This window comes from Balaenoptera ricei, chromosome 8 (assembly GCF_028023285.1).
Source record: "Balaenoptera ricei isolate mBalRic1 chromosome 8, mBalRic1.hap2, whole genome shotgun sequence".
NCBI classification, from domain to species: domain Eukaryota; kingdom Metazoa; phylum Chordata; class Mammalia; order Artiodactyla; family Balaenopteridae; genus Balaenoptera; species Balaenoptera ricei.
The window spans coordinates 110,579,255-110,598,654 of record NC_082646.1 but is presented as its reverse complement, the minus strand read 5'-3'; the positions used below and the strand labels follow the sequence as shown (position 1 = coordinate 110,598,654).

The 19,400-nt window shown below is 59.4% G+C and overlaps 1 protein-coding gene across 1 annotated transcript; it reads left to right on the top strand.

The window, feature by feature from the left end:
• Positions 1 to 4,349: 4,349 nt before the first annotated feature.
• On the top strand, positions 4,350 to 11,839 carry FGF3 (fibroblast growth factor 3). Its single transcript, XM_059929853.1, has 3 exons — positions 4,350 to 4,569; positions 6,885 to 6,988; positions 11,519 to 11,839. The coding sequence occupies exons 1-3, from the start codon at positions 4,350 to 4,352 to the stop codon at positions 11,837 to 11,839; spliced, it is 645 nt and encodes a 214-aa protein (XP_059785836.1).
• The last annotated feature ends 7,561 nt before the right edge of the window (positions 11,840 to 19,400 follow it).

The window sequence follows — 19,400 nt, the reverse complement described above, 5'->3', positions numbered from 1 at the left end:
AATTAAAAAAATAAAAATAAATTTTTTTAAAGACTCAGCTTGGGTGGTCGTAGCCCCTAGGCCCCCCCGACTTCACGTTACCCTCCTGGGGTCTCCTTTCCCCCCGCTGGTGAACCGCTGTGCACTTGAGGTGTTTCTGACCCATGACCCGGTACTGGAGCTGACCCACCCCAAGGTCCTGCCGGCATGTAGGAGAGTGGCAGGTCCCCTCCTCTCTGTGCCCAGCAGCCCTCACTCTCCCTGGGCACAAGCAGTGTTCAAGGTTCCTTGGGTGCCAGCAGTCTCACCACCCCTGCAGCCCAGTGGTCCTGGGACATTTGGCGAGAAGGGGGCCCCCAGCCAGGTGCATCCAGGAGGACCCTCAAGAGGGAGCTGTGCCCCCCGGTTGGGGGCCCCTGCCTGGCGCTGGGACCAGGCTCTGCCCTAAGGAGTGGGGCGGCCTTGGCTGGGGAGGGCAGCCAAATGGTCTACCCAGAGGCAGTGTCTATTGGCAAAAACTGGCCCCGGTTGGGCTTGGAGAGTCTGCCCTCAAGGACCATCCCCGTTGTTCCCTGGCTTCTGACTTTGCTGGAAGCAAAGACGGGGCCTGAGAGTAAAGATTCCCCTGCTCATCCCTGGACCCTGCAGCCACCTGGGGGGGTCAAATGGCCAGGTGCCCACACGGAGGCAGGTGGAGGCTCCTGTCACCTCACTTCCCCTCCCAGCTGTGTGTCCTCAGGCAAGTCTCTTCATGTCTCTGAGCCTCCGTTTCTCACCTCTAAGGTGGGGCTGAACAGGGCTGTCGGTCCGGTTTCAGGGCCCGCTGGCTCTGAGCAGGTCCGGTGCAGGCCAGGCCTCTCTCCCCTGCTCTTGGGGAGGGGGGGTAATTAGAGTGAGTTTGGGGCCTGAAGCCAGCACCACATCTGATAGTCACCCCGGTGGGCAGGCTGGGACCACATCACAGAACACTGTTCTTTGTTCCCTCCCCTCCCCTGCTCCCTCTCCAGGGGAAGGGCTGGAGGTGTCGGCCTGGACCTAAGTGGGGTCACAGGGGGTCACCCAGGTACGAGATAGGGTTGGGAGGGGATCTGGGGGCAAGGACACCCGGAGCAGAAGTCCCAGAGCAGTGGTGAGGCTGGCAGGGGCCAAGCCTGAGAGTGTCCAGGCTGGGGTCTGGAAGAGACCAATTAGTCAAATGGATGCAGAGACCATTTGGAAGCAATTAACAGGATGGCTATTACTGCATTACCCCCCCAACTGGTTCCGTATTGAAGGGGAGGTCGCCGTGGCGGGGATGTGTGAGTGCACCACCCAGCCCAGCACGACTCTGTGAATGACATCTCTGCCCTGCCCGGAAGATTCCATGAAATCAGGCACCCTTCCCTCAGCTGGGCCCCAGTGTCTGAGGAGGGAGAGGCTGCAGGTAGTGGGCTGGGGGTGCAGGCAGGTGGGCGAGTGCCCCCCAACACTAGCGGAGGATGGGGCTGCCGCAGGGTCTGGCGCGGGGCAAGGCGGGGTGCGGCGCAGGTGGCAGCTTTGGGTTTTAGACACTACCTCTGACCTCAGCCTGGAGGCTACGGCCAGGGCCCAGGGAGCTTAGCTGCCTTGGAGAAATCCCCCTAAGCCGTGGTGAGCCGGGCCCACTGGAAGGGATCTGGGGAAGGGGGGGCCGGCTGTCCAAGCATGTCTGTTCACAGTGCCCAGTTTCACTTTTGGAGGCATCTTTGTTTGCATAATAAACTGTGGCTCCCTATTGATGGGGCCAGATCTGCGCTGATATGGTGGCAGGACCCTTGCAGGGGTACTTCTATTGAGTTTCTCTCACTATATTTGAGGCATTTTATTTATTGGCCTCGCTACGTGGTATGTGGTATCTTAGTTCCCCGACCAGGGATCGAACCCGTGCCCCCGGCAATGGAAGCGCAGAGTCTTAACCACTGCACCGCCAGGGAAATCCCTATCTGAGGCATTTTATATACGAGAAGGCAGCATCTCAGAGGGGTGATGCCAAATGGCCAAGGTCACAGGGCTAGAAAGCAGCCAAGCCATTCACTCATTTATTCATTCATTCAAGGAGTAGGTTCTGAGAGGCTTCTGTGTGCCAGGCACAGTCTAGGAGCTGAGGGTACAGCAATGAACAAACCCAGCAGAACCTCCTGCCCTCCTGACCTCTCACCACCCTTGGACCCCTGCTCTGTGGAGTCCCCTCCCCCCACCAGTTCTAGGGTGCAGGCAGACTGGGGTGGGTGCAGGGTGACCCACCATGGGAAGGATTGAAACTGGTCCCAGGGCACTGCTGGGGCCCCAGGCACGGGGCAGGAAGGAGGCTGCAAACCCAGAGCTTCCCCAATTGGAGTTTTCTGGCTCCTCCCATCTTCCCGAGGTACCCGACCCCCAGAAGCAGAGCAAATGGCATTTAGGGCACCTACAGCCTTCACTGTGTCTCTCCTGTGTTCTCATTGGAAGTTCAAGTGACCAGCAGCCCCAGGCCAGCCCTGTGGGTAGAGCTCCAATGGGCTCCCCTTGGCTCCAACCTCGGGGGCTGCCTGGGGGCTGTCCTCTGTCCCTTGTGACACAGGCTCCACCATTAAGGGGCTCTAGCAATCAGTGGCCTGGTCTTTAAGTCTAAAGACAGACCCTAGCCAGAAGCCACCTTCTCTGGGACTGGGGTACCGAGTGATGCCCCACGGCCACTCAGGCACTGAGTGTGCTGGGGAGGACTCACTGAGGACATGCTGCCCTATCTGTGTTAGGCCAGGCTGGTGACACATATCCCGATGGGGTGTGCTAGCTCCTGCAGCTCAAGAGAGTCCCTGGTGCCCTCCACACACGCCCCTCCCCTGGGAAGGGCCAAGCTTCCAAATCCTGCCGTACGTAGAAGGGATGGGAGACGCCAGCCCACCTGGCTCATCCCTGAGCTCCTGGGCTGCGAGCCAAGGCTGTAGCCTAGACTACTGGACCCTACAGCCCCACACCACCCCACCCCGGACCTCACAAGTGCCCTTGCTTGAGCATGGGTGTCAACATCAGGCTGGCTGCTGGCCAGGGGCTGCTGGGGCACAGAGGCTGCGGGAACAAGAGAGAGAGTGGGGATGTGGCTTTTCCCAACACTCCATCCTCAGCCCCCTTGCACTGGGGTCCCTAGGGGAGGGGCCCACATGCAGTCTCCAGGGGCATCTACACTGTTACTTGGAACCCACTAGGCGGGGATATCCACCCACCTTTGCCACTTTCCTCCCACCTCCCTTCTCTGTGGCCACCAGGCGTCCCATGTTTTTCTCTGGGCATCACTCCCCTGCTCTCTTGGTCTCCATCTCTTGTTTCTCAGTCTCTCTTTCCTTTCTGTCATATTCTCTCCCGTTCTCTGAGATCTTTCTCCCTGTCTTTCTGGGTCTGTCTCTCTTGCTTTAGGGCTCTCTGTCTCTGTGCCCCTTTTTCGGGCTCTCCTGTCCCCCTCCTACCTCCCCAGCCCGCTCTCTGGCCTGCTGTTGGGACAGGACTCTCCAAGCGCAAACCTCACCCTTCCCGATCTGCCCGGTTGGGATGCGCGACGGGATACAGCACCTCCCGACCGGTCCCGCCAAGCCTCGGGCCGCCGAGAACAGCGTCCTGGCTCCAACGGGGAGCCCTGGGCGCAGTCAGAACCTTGGGGTCCCCCACGCGCGCCCGCGCCCAGGGCCCTCCCCTCCGCCGTGCTCTTCAGCCCCCTTCATTATGCGCCGCCTTTAATGGGCGTTTGTCAGCGCGACTTCCCCGCAAGTTGTTTTCGCGGACATCAGTCACCGGCGGCGTTCCCATTGTGCCCTGGGATTGATGGGGGGCGGGAGGGGGTGACAGGGCCTGGGGCGGCCGCCTCGAGGCCTCGGTCTATAATTTTCGGAGGCATAATTGGTCTGAGGGAGGGGGCGGGGGAGGGGCGGGGAAGAGACCTTTCAGAGCCGGGAGGGCGCACGGCGGCGCGGGGCGCGCGGCGGAGCGGAGCCGCGGCTCGACGGCTGGCCGCGGGGGTCGAGTGTGCGCTGGCGGCGCCCGGCCCGAACCCCGCGCCCCGCCGGGCTCCCCACCCGCCCGGCCTCCCCCCCCTCCCGCGCCTCCCGCGCCTCCGCCTGGGGACCACGTCGGCCTTTTGTTGCCCAACCGTCTTTTCTTTCAGCTCTTTGCGCAGCAACGGAAATTTCACCCGATCCTGGGTGAAAATTAAAGGATCGCTCTTTCTCGCTCCCCCCCGCCCCCGCCCCTCCGCTTCGCTCCCCTCCCCCCACTCCGCGGAGCCCGCTCCGCGCGCCTCGCCCCGGCTCCGCTGCCGTCCCTTCCATGGGCGCCGCGCTCTGCTGCAGCCGCCGCCGCCGCTGGGCGGGCGCGATGCCACGATGGGCCTGATCTGGTTCCTGCTGCTCGGCCTGCTGGAGCCCGGCTGGCCGGCCGCGGGCCCCGGGGGGCGGCCGCGGCGCGATGCTGGAGGCCGCGGCGGAGTCTACGAGCACCTCGGCGGGGCGCCCCGGCGCCGCAAGCTCTACTGCGCCACCAAGTACCACCTCCAGCTTCACCCGAGCGGCCGCGTCAACGGCAGCCTAGAGAACAGCGCCTACAGTGAGCGTGCGGCCCCGCGGCGCCGCGCGGCGCATCCCCCGGGGGGGGGGGGGGGAACGGTGCCCAGGAGGGGCTGGTGCGCGAAGGGTGCCCAGGAACGCAGACCACCCCTGCTGCCCGAGGGGGACCGCCGGGCTCCCCTGGCCTCCCTCAGCGTCCGGGAGAAGAGCGAGAGTGGAGCTGGGGTGGGGTGGGGGGCGGGACACGTCCGAAGAGGGCTCGGGGCAGTGGCTGCCCGCTGTCGGGCCGGCTGGCCTGGCCGAGCCTGCCCCCAACCCCGCCCGCCCGTTCGTCCGAGGGGGTGCGAGGTAGGCCGCCGGGGGCTCCCTGCTCGGCTGGGTTCGGAGGTCCTGCCAAGTTTGAGGCCTTTGAGTTTTTCGGAGAAAAGGCCCTGGACAAGGCATTTATCATCCTCTTTATTATTTCGACGATTTCTCCTCCTCCTGCCGACCCCGGGGCGCCCCGACATCCCCTCCGCCCTCGCGGCTCGCGGCCGCCCCGCGCCGCCTCCGCGCGGAGGACACTCGCCCGGACAGAGCGGGGCTCTGGGGAGGCGGCCGCACGGATAGAGAATCGTGTCCCCAGACCGGAATCCCCAGCCTTCCCGCCTCTACCTTTGGCCGCAGAGGGACAGGCCGGGTGGGCGCCCCGGCCGCCGGGTGGGGGGCCGCGGGCTGCGGCTTAGGAGCACGCAGGGGCGTCTGCCTGGGTCTGGGGGCGCAGATACACTTTCACCGCGCCAAGCAGCCAGGACCCGCGCCCGGACTGCGCTGGAGCCGGAGTCCCGCGAGGCGCCAAGGTTTGGTTCCTTCGGCCAGGGGGGACCCGGGCTCATGCTGAGCCCTCCTTGGAGGAGTGCAAGGCCAGGGGGCCTCGAAGCAGATCCGCTCGGTGGGGAGCAGGAGGCCCGAGGCAGGAACTCAGTGGGGAGCGTGGGAGTGGGGCCAGGGTCTCGGGGGTCCTCCGCTGCGACCCGCGCTCTGCTCCCTCCCCGGGCGCAGGAAGTGGTGCGGTGGATTCAGGGCGGCGGCCGGAAAACTCTACTTCCTCCAGGAAAGCCGCAGTCCCGCGAGGGCGTCTTCGGCAGACGCCTCCGGAGCCGCGCGGTGGGAGCCAAATGTTGCCAGGACGTCCCTGCGCTCAGGACGGGGTTACGGGAGCGCCTGCACTCGCCTAGTAGCGATACCTCGTTTCTCTCCAAATCCAGTCTCCCCCTTGGAGTCGCAGAGCATCCAAATTCTTGGGGCATCCAAGGCGGGCAGCCCATAGGCTGAGGGAGGAGGGCGCGCGCCTGCAGCCGCCCCTGTCCCGCGTCCAGATGCGCGCTTCTCTGGTTTTCGGGCCGGCGCCGCGGAATCCGCCCAGCCTGCGTCCGGGGGACGCGAGAGGCCCGCATCCTGCACCCCCGTACGCTCCGCACAAGCCTCCGGCGGCCCGCGTCTGGGCCCTATGATGGCTGACGTGTTCGGGGCCAGACGCACTGCCAGAGATGCGCCCCCTGGAGAGGGCACCGGCTGTTGCCCCAGCCGCCCTTCCTCGGAGCCATTCTCGGGGGACAATGGCCCCACCTGGGGCTTCATTGCAGGCTCCCGGAAAAAAGTGCTTTCGGGTCCAAAAGGGAGGCGTTGGGGGAGATAATAACCTTTCTTACATTCACTGGAGAGCGGTGAGCGCAGGTGGCTTCCCTTTGTGAGCTCCCGGGTCTAACCCAGCTTCCTGCCAACATCCTGTAACCTGCATACAGGCCCGAGACAATGATCTCACGCCCACGTACCTTGCCAGCGGGTTTGGGTGGCACCCAAAATGCACCCCAGTGGATTCCATTATCAACTCACCTCACCAAGGGCCCAGCTCCGTCTCCCGGGCCTCTGCTAGCACTCCGGTGCCGCCAGTGAGCAAGGGAGTCCAGACACCGCTATCGGCAGCAGGGGTTTGAATCCCAGTTCAAACACCTGTGCGTGGTCTTGGGCAAGTCACACAGCCCCTCAGTCTCAGCTTCCTTGTCTGGCCCATCATGAAACTAGCTCACCGAGTAGCGGAGCAGCTCCAGGGGGTTCCATGTCCTGCAGAGTCAGCATGGAGAAATACTAGTTTTATTATTTCCCTCCCAGGTTTGAATTCTTCTCCTGCACCTCCCACCCAGGCGTTTCTCCCTCCCCTGAACTTCCAAAGTCACCCCCTTTGGGCGTGTGCTGCCCTCACCTCCCCCTCCCGGAGCTGGGCTTGGCTTTGGGCAGGGCCATCAGGGGCTCAGCCCTCACCTCTGGGCTCTGTGGGAGGTGGAGGGAGTGACGGGCCCTCCTGACTCTTCCCAGGTATCCTGGAGATAACAGCGGTGGAGGTGGGCGTTGTGGCCATGAGGGGGCTCTTCTCCGGGCGGTACTTGGCCATGAACAAGAAGGGACGGCTCTATGCCTCGGTGAGTCCAATTGTTCACGTGGGGAGGGTGGGCACAGATGGAGCAGCCATCTCCCTTGAACATCACGTCAGAGGGCATAAGGGGACATGCGCAGTAGGATGCTTTGTCCGGGGACGTGCAGGACCGCGCTGGGACCAGAACCCCAGGTCCCGTGGCTCCTCGACCAATGTTCTTATGGCTGCTTCTGTTTAGAGGCAGCTCTTGGCTGGGGGGCAGACACGTCCTATGTTCTCCAGTGCTGTCCGGTTAGAAAATGTTCCTCCAGCCATTCTGTGGTCACCTTCAAGGTAGCTGAGAGCAGGGGAGAGATTGTCCCCCAAATTTCTACCAAGATAAATGGACTCTAGCGGGTCTTGGGATGAAGCGAGGATGTGCGTTGGGCAAAAGCTCTTCTGTGGGCTCTCCCAGAGCTCTCCTGGGAGTGAGGAGAGGAGGAAGCAGGGCACGGCACAGCCAGGTCTTCCCAAGGGTGGAAAGGCAAGAACTGTGAGTTCATAAAAGGGAACCAAGAGGAAGGGAGACAGGACCCAGGTCCCAGACACACAGGTTTGGAGCCCAGTCTAGGCACCGCCTGGGTCTCTGCCACAAATAGTGTCCTGTAACTCTGTGGGCATTGGCAGTGTCCCTCCCCCAAGGACGGGGAATACACGGAGTAAAATACATGTACTGGGAAATTTGCTACCTCCAACTAGTCATTACATGCAATTTGGCTGATACTCCCTGAGCAATGAGAGGTTTTCCATCCACACATCACCTAGACGACGCAGCCGAGGACCAGTTACCTTTCTCCATTCAGTCATGTTTGCAGGGGAAACACACCAACATTTCCCCGCCCCTCTGAAGTCAGGCAAAGCACGATCAAGAATTGCAGGGGAATCCTCCTTTAAGCAGATTATTTCATCACAGATTTTTCACGGCTTTGCTAAAGGAACTGCAGAAGTTGGAATGTACCCATTTGTTTTCTCTGACCCAGAGGCCCCTTGACAGAAACTGTGTCTGAGAGGAGGGACCCTTGGATGCCCAGCCTTTTCTGTATGTACTTCTAGAGTCTGCAAGCACCAGTGGTGGTTTATAAGGACACGCCCTTAGCCCGGGGTCTGGTCTGACTTTTCTTGAGGTGGACGGTGGCTCTCCAGACCCCTCCGGCCCTGCGGCCCTGGTGTCAAGTGAGCAGAGCTGACTTTCTCTTCCCTGAAATGGTCTCAGACCACCCACAGTTGCTCCCATCCCTTATGGAGAGGGGACACCTCGTTGGCCTGCAGTGCTCGTGCAGGTCTTATGGACCAGAGAGGGCCTTTGTTCACGCTGGGAAAGTTCACAGAGTGGGGCAGGTAGGGCTGAATCAGGAGGGAAACCCCAGGTCTCTGCCATCTCTTCCGTGGAAGACCCAGGCCCAGGGCTTTGGGGGACAGAACAAAGCATGCCCTGGGGGATCCCAGTGGGGCAGAATCTGCCTGTGGCTTCTGTCCCTGAGAGCTGACAGCGGTGGCTTTGGAGACGGAGAAGAGGTTCTCGGGCCCACCCGGGATAGCCAGGAGGTCTAGCTGGATGGGGTGGACCTTTCCAGAGCACCTGGCAGGGAAGGCCTCACCGCTTTGCAGGTAACCTGGGAGGTGAGGCAGCCTGGGTGCCACCCCTGCCACCTGCCCCCCTGTCCCCATCCTGCCACCACCAATTTGCCTGCAAGGGCTGCTCCCACTGCCGTGCCTCTTGGCTGTCTGAGTTCCCTGGTCTTTGCCATCACCCTGCTTCCCACCCTCCAGGCTAGCTCATGCACTCTGTGAGTCAGTGGGCCTTGCACCCTCACAGCCCCCAATTCCAGCACTGATCTCCCTTCTGAGTTATAGATGCCCCCGAAATGTCATGACAGCAGAGGACAGAGACCGCCCTGGCAGAGGGTAGCACACCCCAACAGAACCCAGCAACTCCCCTTACTCCTCTGCCGTAATTGTTACCCCACCGGCCACTCACTCAAGCCCAAGGTCAGCTGGGAGTCCTGGTGGACACCTCCTTCTCTCTCAGCCCCACATTCAGTCCATCTCCAAGTCCTCGAATATACTTCCTGAATCTCTCTCTTCAATTTCTGCCTCCCTCTGCCTTATTCCTGTGGCCAGTGCTGTTATAACTCAGACCCTCATCATCTCCCAGCTGGACCATCACAACAGCCTTGGGACCCAGCTACTGGCTTCCAGGGTCTCCCTCCTCGAGTCCATCCTCCCTCCCTTCCATCTCCTTCCACCCATCCATCCATCCATCTATCAACATCCATCCATCCATCCATCCCTCCACCCATCTATCAACACCCATCCATCCATTCATCCATCCATCCACCCATCCATCCATCCATCTATCAACATCCATCCATCCCTCCACCCATCTATCAACATCCATCCATCCATCCATCCACCTATCCTTCCTTCCTTCCTTCCTTCCATCCATCCATCAGCATCCATCCACCCATCCATCCATCCATTTATCCTTCCATCCACCCATCCATCCATCCATTTATCCTTCCATCCATCCATCCATTCATCCATCCACCCATCTATCAACATCCATCCATCCCTCCACCCATCTATCAACATCCATCCATCCATCCACCTATCCTTCCTTCCTTCCTTCCATCCATCCATCCATTTATCCTTCCATCCATCCATCCATCCATCCATCTGGTATTCATTCCTGCATTCCTCACTGTCCTAGGCACTTACCATACATCATACTCTATGCTAGGTACCTGCTCAGGGATCTTCCTACAATGAAAATCCACTCATGTGATGGCCTCTGGGAACTCCCCATTACCCACAAATTATCACCCAGATTCCTCAGCTCGGCTCATGGAGGAGCCACCCGGAGCACCTCCTGCTCCCGCCTCCCACCATCACTGCATAGCTCGTGTCCCCGCTCCAGGCTCTGGAGCCCGTGGTCCTCCAGAGCAAGCCCCGCTGCTCGCCACCCGCTGCCCCTGCCTTTGCCTGAGCTCTCACTGCCTGCAGTGCTTCGGCTCCCAAATGCCCTCCCCTCCAGGGGTCACCCCACGGGGAAGGTATCTGGCCACTCTGTGCACGCCCGCCTGGTCCCCGCCTCCGCCCTGCCCCGGCCGGCTCTCCTGGAGCAGCTCCAGGTGCTGGCGAGGCCAAGCCGGAAGAGCAGCATCCCCGGGGGGCGACGTCTGACAGCAACAGATAGAATTGTAGCTGGAGGAGCCCAGGGCTGGGGGGACTCTGGGGGCGGCACGTGTGGAGCAGGGTCTGAGGTGGGACCGCAGGGACGGGACTGGCGTTGGGAACTGTTGTCACGGTGAGTCTGTGATGCCTTTTTCCAGGTGATCTTAGACCCCTCCAACCCAGGAGCCCCTACAAGAGGCAAACAAATGCGCTGCCCCCGAGAACCCCTTCCACAGGACCTGAGCCCCTTGCCCTTTGAGGCTCACAGGACTGTACCCCTCTGGTGGCCCCCCAAGTGTCCCAGCAAAGAACAAGCCCGCCAGGCCTCCTGGGCGATGGGCCTCAGCCCTGGAGGACGTACCTTCTCCAGGACAGAGGGGCCTGGGAGGAGAGTTGGTTCAGCCGCTGAGTTTTTCACGGAAACTCAATGCGGGGGGTGAAGGGGTGAAGGATAAGATGTTAATGCAGCATGCCCGGCATGGGGGTGGGGCAGGTCTGCCCTGAGCCCCCCCACCCCAGAGGGCAGGGGGCGGGCGCAGGCCAGAAGGGCATCAGATCCCTCTGTGATCTGGGGTCTGGCACCACCCCTGGGCCTCAGTTTCCCCATCTGTAAAGTCTGGAAGTTGGTCTCGGGCAAAGGAGTCCATGCTCAGACCCAAGGAGCTCTGGGCATCCACCGAGGGTCTGGAGAGCAGAGAGGAGGGGGTGGGGTTAAGGGGGAGGCACCACCACCCCGATTCAACCAAAGCTCTCCAGCCTTATCTCTGGGCTCCCGTGTCACTGGGAAGAGGTGTTCGGTGCTTGACATCTTGCTTCCTGAGGTCTTTTGGGGTCCCAAGCTGCCCAATGCGTGGATCTGGCCCTGAACAGCCTGTGACCCCTGAGAATGGGGCTGCAGTCCGCTGGGCCACCTGCACTCAGTAGCTGCTCCCCTTACCCCCTCTGCAGATGGAGACAGACCCCGAGGGTCTCCTGCTTCTGCCCCGCGGTCAGTCCCAGGGGGGAAGGCCAGTCTTTCTGCGCCCCCAGCCCTGCCTCTTGGCACAGTACGGGGAGGGAAGCAGTTTGGGGGATGGCCCTTGGCATGCCCGTCCACCCACAGCTGAGCTGGCATAAGATATACCCACCCCTCCTCTAGCCCCTGACTGGAGAGACCCCACAGCCGCCCGCAGGGACACTGGTGAAAGCTCCTTACATTCTGAGTTTGCACCTTTGTCCCTCCAGACACCCGCCTCCAAGAGGGCAGGGACCCACCTTCCCCACCCTGCCCTGGGCTGGCACAGACCCCTGCTAAGGGCATCCCTCCCTGCCCACATCCTCTTGGCCTCTGTGCCGCTGACCCTGGCCCCTGCCCGCCCCACAGGAGAGCTACAACGCCGAGTGTGAGTTCGTGGAGCGCATCCACGAGCTGGGCTACAACACGTACGCCTCCCGGCTGTACCGCACGGTGCCCGGCGGGCGTGGGACCCGGCGCCAGCCCAGCGCCGAGAGACTGTGGTACGTGTCTGTGAACGGCAAGGGCCGGCCCCGCAGGGGCTTCAAGACGCGCCGCACGCAGAAGTCCTCGCTGTTCCTGCCTCGGGTGCTGGACCACAAGGACCACGAGATGGTGAGGCTGCTCCAGGGCGCGGCCGGACTCTGCGGCAGCCAGTTCAGGCCTCCAGGCGGGGCCCCCCAGCCCTGACGGCGGCGGCGACGGAGGAGGCTGCGGGCCCGGGGAGGCCGAGCTTAGCCCCGGCCTGGCGAGCCGAGGCTTTGAGCATCCCTGCCCCCCGGCGGGGCTCCGAGCTCAGGCCGCCTGGTTGGAGGGTGCGGACCAGCCGACGGACGCCTAGTGTCCACGGTCAAAGCTGACCCAGTGTGTGCAGGGATCCGTCTCAGACTCTCCTGTGCCCTGCCCCTGGCTGCATCAGAGCCGGCTGCTGTTTCCAGGGCCAACAGAACACGTTCCCAACTCTTCCTGCTTCTCTCAAACAAGGGTCACGTTGGAGCTAGGGGGCCCGCGTCATGGCTCGGAGGGGGCCGCTTTAAACCGGGACACCTGTGGGTTTACGTCGGCCAGGAGGACTCCCACTACCCACGTCCGGACGACTGAGGCATCTCCCTGCAGGGCAGCTGTGGGACAATGGGGGCGGGGGATGTGTGTGATCAAAACATTAAAGTATTTTATTCTACTTTGTTATTTAACAGATAATGATGCAGCCTGAGGAAACACTTGCAGTTTTTACTTGCACATATTTGCTTATGACGATGGCAGAGTCCGTGCCAAATCGATGTTTTCAGATGTAAGATTGTATTCTGAGAAACTGGCCGAAAGATGCATTTTAATCCCCTGGGTTTGAAAGTCAGTATTTTTTTGAAACTGATAGATGGTTTGTGTGGATGGAAAGAAGCTAACGCATGTGTGTGTGTGTGTGTGAATTCTCCCGAGTGCTTGCGTGTGTGTGCATACGTTCCTGTGCCTGTGTGTGTGTGTGCATGAGTGTATGTATGTGTGTTTGTGTGTTTGTGTGTTCCTGGTTGTGCATAGATGTGCACATGTGTGGAGAAAGAGAAAGAGAGAGATCGACTTTGTTTAGAAATCCCCAAAACTCCCTCTCTCCTGAAGCTGTGTGCTTCTCCGTGGGCTGCAGGAGCACTTGGGCTGCAGGCCAGGTATGGCCATCCCCCATCTCCTTCATCCTCGCAACCTACCACCAGGGCCTTGAGCGTTCCTGCCTTTGCCTAAGAAGTCGAGGCTCAGAGAGGTGATGCGATTTGCTGGAGTCCGCAGCCAGTAGGTGGCCCGACTAGCTGCCGTCCCTACCCGCCCCCCAACGCCTGCTTCCCCAACAGTGCTGGTGGGTGGGGTCGCCTGGGGCAGGCCCAGGTGAGAGCCAAATGGCGAGGACAGTGCATTCACTCTTCCTGGACCCTGCAGGGGGCAGCCCTCCCTGACGGCCGGGGCCCAGGTGAGGGGTATGGCCTGAGCCTGTGCCCGCAGAGGACCTCGGCACCGCTCCCCTGCCGGGGTCACCCACACGAGCCAAACACACAGGAAGGCCGGCTCAGCACCGACACCTGTGCAACATGTGAAAATCCTGGCAAAGAGCTGCTGGGCATCTTTACGCTCCCCGCCACTGCCCCCTCGGCAAGTCAGATTCCGAGGAATGGTCCCCCCACCTCACCTGCAGGAATGAACATTCACAGCTACCATCACGAGCAGGAGTCTACGCTGGGCTGTCCCCCTTGAGTTTTGTCATTTATCTGGAATGAGATGCAGAAGGTGCTACCTTTGCTCCCATTTTGCAGATGAGGAAACTGAGGCTCAGCAGGTGAACTGGTCCCCGCGTGTCCTTAGGAGCATGCAGCGGCATCCACCCGGCACTCATTGCTACACCATTAACCGACAGGCCTTAAACAAGGCAGAGGGAGACATTTGGGGTCTTGGTTAATATTGAAAACGAGTTAGACGAGAGAATGTGTGTTTTCCGTAGTTGACAGGCTGTGCTTCGGTCAGTCCGGAGCCCTCTGCAGGCCAAGCAGCTTCATTTTGGGTGTGGGTCAGGAGAGAGTTAACGGGTTGAATCACACCCCCCCAAAATTCATATGTTGAAGTCCTGCCTAGTACCTAACCGGTACCTCAGAACGGGGTCTTATTTGGAAATAGGGTTGTTGCAGATGTAGCCAAGTTAGGAGGAGGCCGTGCTGGAGCTGGGTGTGCCCTGCTCCGATATGACAGTGTCCCTGTAAGAAGGGAAATATGAGGGCAGACTTGAGCACAAGGTCAATGCCGTGTGAAGATGAGGGCAGAGATCGGGGTGATGCTTCCACCGCCAAGAAACGGCAAAGATCGCTGCAGATCACCAGAAGTTAGGGAAGAGGCTTGGACCAGATTCGCCACCACGCAACACTCAGGAAGAGCGCACCCTGCCCACACCCTGATCTTGGACTTCCAGCCCCCAGAACTGGGAGACAATAAATTTCTGTTGTTTAAGCTGCCAGCTCTGGGGTACGTTGTTACAGCCGCCTGAGCAAACTCATACAGGGAACAAGGGGCCCAGCTGCCTATCCGCTCAGGTGACCCCCCCAAAGGGAGAGGGACCCTGCTTTTATTGAATGAGGAGAAAGCAGGGTAGGCCCCCAACCTTAACCTGCGGTGTCCGCCAAGCTGCCAACGCCAGGCCCATCTAACACGGGCTTTGGGGGCTCTTGGGGTGCTCAGGATGGGGCCACGGAGGATTTCCAAACAGCGGCCTTCACAAGTGGTCCCATCCCTTTCTGCTTTTGAACGCCAGACACCCCTGAAACCAGCTTTTTGTTTTTTAAGCGATGCAAATGAACCCCAAAGGGAAAAAGCATTTCGTGTCGGTTTACAAGCACTTAAGTAAATGTAGTGGAACCCAGCCCCCGGCCCCCAAGTCACTAAGAGCTGCTGCATCCCTGGGACTTTGGGCAGACGGCCTTGTACCTGAGAGCACTTTGGCAGGTTGGCAGAGGGGGCTCACCCGTGTGGCAATGCCACAGCTACGCCCGTCTCACGGAAGGGGACACTGAAGTGTGACTTGCCCGATGCTGGGAGGGAGGCTGAGGGCTGGCCAGGTGTGGTCCCCACGGAGTGGGTGTCTACCAGCTGCCAGGGCTCCTGGGCCCAAGTCGGGTTCATGGGAAAGGTGGCTTTGCCTCTGCCCTGCTCCACTCTACCTCCCCACCTGCCTCACCTGGCCCCCAGGAGGCCCCAGGGGCCCTGCCAGGGGAGACACTGCTTCCCCCCCAACCCAGGGAGCGAGGCCCACCCACCCCAGAGCCACCGGCCGCCCTGGCTTCCCTCTGTCCGGTTGGCATGTTTGCAGGACACCGAAGCTGGTGGGGGTCTGCCCTGGGCGACACTCTGGCTGGGCACCCCCCAAGGGACGTCTTTGCCCATACCCAGCAGTTTATTCCTCCTCCCATCTCCTTCCACTGAGGAGGCCCCGGACCCTCCAAGCCCCCCTTCTGCTGCTGTGTTAATCGCTGCCTTCTCTCCTTCATGAAACATCAAGTCCCCGAAGAGCCCGCATAGGGGAGGGGCTGGGGGCTGCATGCAGGAGGGGACGGGAGCAGGCAAGATCCCCGGAAAAGGAAGTCAGGACGAGGGTGGAGCCCGGTGAACCCAGCACCCTGGATCCTCTTGCTTATGCCTGAAGCGGCAGAGGCTGGAGACCGAGTCCCTGAGCTCCAAGAGGCGACGCCACCTGAGCCAGGACAGGGCGTCCCAGAGCCTCCAGGAACAACAGCCTCACTCCCTCCCCCACACCTGCCCGGCCAAGGGGGAAAGGGCGGGGGCAGGGGGAGAGACGGGAGGGCATGGGGCAGGTCTGGGGTCATCTGAGCCTTTGGGTCAGAACCTGCACGAGTGGGAACCTAAAATGGGGCAGATGCTGTGGAAGACAGGACAGCAGGTCCTTGAAACGTGAAGCACAGAACAAGCGTGTGGTCCAGCAGCCCCACCTCTGGGTACAGCCCCAAACGGAGCGAAAGCAGGGCTCCGATGGGCATTTGCTCACCCTAGTGCATGGCAGGGTGAATCACAACTATCAAAAGGTGTCTGTCGAAGGATGAATGAATGAGCAAAATGTCATCCGTCTGTACAATGGAATATTACTCAGCCTTGAAGAAGATGGAAATTGACACAGGCTACAATGTGGATGAACCTGGAGGACATTATGCTCAGCGGAAGAAGCCAGACACAAAGGGACAAATCCTGCATGATGCCACTTACTGAAGTCCCTAGTGTAGTTAAATGCGTAGACACAGGAAGTAGGATGGTGGGGGCCAGGGGCTGGGGGAGGGGGACAGTGAGTTAGCGGTTCATGGGGACAGAGTCTCGATTTGGGATGATGAAAAAGTACTGAAAACAGATAGTGATGACGGTGACACAAGCTCGTGAATGTGCGCCACAAAACTGTATGCTTAAAAGTGGGTAAAATGGCTCTTGGCCTTAGCGCCACCTCCTGAGAAAGCTCCGGGCCATAAGAGTGAAGTGGGGGAAGAAGTGAATGCACAGGCTGAAGTACAAAATAAAAAGATGAGGCAGAGGTCCAAGTAAACTTGTTCACCCATGGAAGCCACAGGAGCAGAAACAAGGGACGCCAGAGGCCAAGAACACTCGTACAAATTGTTGGACTGCATGCCCACTGTCTAGAACTTGTCTCAGTGGATCTAGAACATCTATGGCCATTCTGATCACCTCAACCACCTTTGAGAGACCCACCTTGCTTATATCAAAACGGCCCTTTGGGTCCTTTGCCCTGGACCTGTGACATTCTGGACTAGTTCTGTTCTCAGTTGTGGCTGAATGTAAAATGTGTACAATAAATCATCTCTTTTGCTGTCTTAGCTGAAGAAAAAGAAAAGTGGGTAAAATGGTAAAAGAACATCAAAAGTAGCTACAGCACCTTGATTGCAGGGCCCGTGGTATTGATCTTACTGTCCTCTCCACCAAAAGTCAGGAAGAGCACCAGAGGCATTCAATAAACAGTGCTGAATAAATTGGGAAAAAAAAGAATCTTTAGGTTGTGGCCGGTCGGTCACCCCTGCCTGCACAGAGCTGATGGGAGAGGCAGCCACTGGCCTTGGGGGCTGTGAGCCGCTCTGCTTGCCCAGGCCTGGTCCACCCTCTACCTGCGTGAAGCCAACAGACCAAGGACCCACTGCTGGCCCCTGAGCCCCGGCCCTGGACGGCCCTGTTGTCCCTCTCTGCCTCTAATGGGCAAGGCAGGACGGGCCCTGGGTAACCAAGCTTCAGCTGCTGGGAGCAGGCCTTTGAACCCCACGGCGGGTTCAAAGGGGGTTGAAGGACTCTGAAAGGTGAAGAAGAGGGTCTATAATTAGCGCCCACCCATTGGAGGGCGACCCTGCCTGGGCCACATTCCAGGGAGAGCCAGATATAGCCCTGGAGCTGACCCCCCAGCCCCTCTCAGCTGCAATAGCTGGAATGCCCGGGCGGCCACACTTGTGCCTGAACGCCCGGGTCGGGCGGCACGTCCATCCCTTGGAATGGGATTTGGGAGACGGGCTACTGAGTGGGAAGGGAGGCAGCACGGGTATTGGGTTCAGACGCACCAATTCGAACACGGCCTCGGCCACTTCTGTTGTCTCATGATTGGCTGTGGGAGCCCAGGATCAGCTCTGTCTCCCCATTCCAGCCTCGATCTCCTCATCTGTCAAATGGGCTCCCACAGTGATCGTCCAGATCCACTGAGGAGACACAAATGGTGATTGGTCTCTAAAAATAGCTGCACAGCCACGAGCGGGTGGAGGAGAAGGCCAGGCATTGAGCTTTCCAGCAAGATCTGGGAGACCCACAAAGAACGGAGTGAGCCTCCCCAAGGTGCCTGCTATGTGGTGCTCTCCTCTGACGGGCTCAAAGGTGAGGAGTGAAGGGAAAGTTTCGTGGGGCAACACACAGTGAGTATTGATGGCAATGCGGGAATTCTTGGGAAACTCTATGCGTTGGGCAGGCTATTCATCCATTCATCCATCCATCCATCTCTCCATCTCTCCAAACATCTATCCATACATACATACATACATACATACATACATCCATTCGCCCACCCATCCATCCATTTATCTACCCATTCATCCATCCTTCTACCCAATCATCTCTCCATCCATCCATCCATCCACCCATCCACCATCCATCCATTGAGCATACACCAACCAAATGCCAGACCCTTTGCTGAGCAGAGCAGCTACACAGGTAAAACAGCCTAACCTTGTCCATCAGGAGCTTGCAGCCTTGTGGGGGACAGAGGCACCTCTCTAAAGTGGTGGGTTGGGAGCAGTGACCTGGAGAAATTCAGGAAAACTAGAGCAGCTCCAGTCAGGACAATGGGCCACCATCAGTCAGGACCCCTTTCTCGAGAGCCGATGCCTTGTGACCAACCAGCCACCAGCTAGCTGATAAACTGACAACATCCCCATACCCCTTGCGAGCCACCCTGGCACATGGAAAGGTCAAGACTGAAGGGCTGGGGGCATGGAGGTGGGAGATGGGGCAGAAGAAGAACTGGCTTCATGGCGCGAGGGCTGTTTAGGACCTCAGGCCTTGGAGTTGGGCCAACCTGGATCTCCATCGAGGCCCACCCAGTCTTGAAACCCCATTCATAGGCTGTGGAGCCGGGTAAGGTACTCTAACCTGTCCAAGCCTCAGTCTCCTCCTCTGTGAAATGGGGACAATAATGACACCAACGTCACAGGGCTGTCTTGAAGATTCAGTACAGCTTAGGAGTGGAGGCTGGTGCCTGGTACACAGGTGGCAGGGCTCTTATGTCAGCTGTGATGTCACCAACTGGCTGCAGTGTGGGTCGGAGACCGTCGTGGTGAGTATGATTAAAATCTCCCCCTCACTGAGCACTGACTCAAGGCCAGACCAGTCCAAGCAATTCATGTGTTCTCCAAACTCCCTCCATCTAATGACTCAGGTTGTCTGCAAACAACCCTGGGAGACAAGGGTTGTGTCTCCACCAATCGGTGAGGAAACTGACACTCAGAGTGGATGCAGAACAAGGGCAAGATGGCAAGGCTGGCCAGACAGGATTTGGGGTTCCTGCCCAGACAGAGGGCTCCAGAGCCTGCCCCTTCCCCTGCAGAGAACTACTTGCCAGGCACACCTCCTAGTTCTCCAAGGAGGATGGGGCCATCCCTGGAGCCCCTGGGGGATGCTGGCTGAATACGTGAAGGGAAGGAGGCTGTCAGGGGAAACCTGCCCCACCCGTTTGATTCTTAGGACTGGGTTCCTTTTTCTTTACAAGACATTCCTCCTTGACCTCCTGTCTCCATGAATCTTCCCATGCAAGCTCAACTTCTTGTCTCAGGAGAGCAGACTGAACCTCCAAGCATGCAGCAGGCATTAATGGTTTTTTCAAACAGGTCATCTCTTCACCAGGATGCTCTTCTAGCCCCTGCCTGCCTCCCACTTCCTCTGTTCTTTCTCCCTGTCCTAACTCCAGACCCACTGCTGTGTCTGTACCAGGCTCTTCCCTGCCACAGGACCTTTGCACATGCTGCCATCTGGGAATATTCTTCTCTCCACTCTTCACCTCACTGGCTCCTTGATTTTCACTTCTCAGGGTCTCTCCTTCTCAGAGAGACCTTCTGTGACTATTCTACCCAAAATCGGGGTCCCCTCTTATTTTTTCTCACAGAGACTTGTTATTTTCATTCATAGAACCAGACACAATCTGTAAGTAATTGTATACTCACTGCTGGTCTCCCACCTA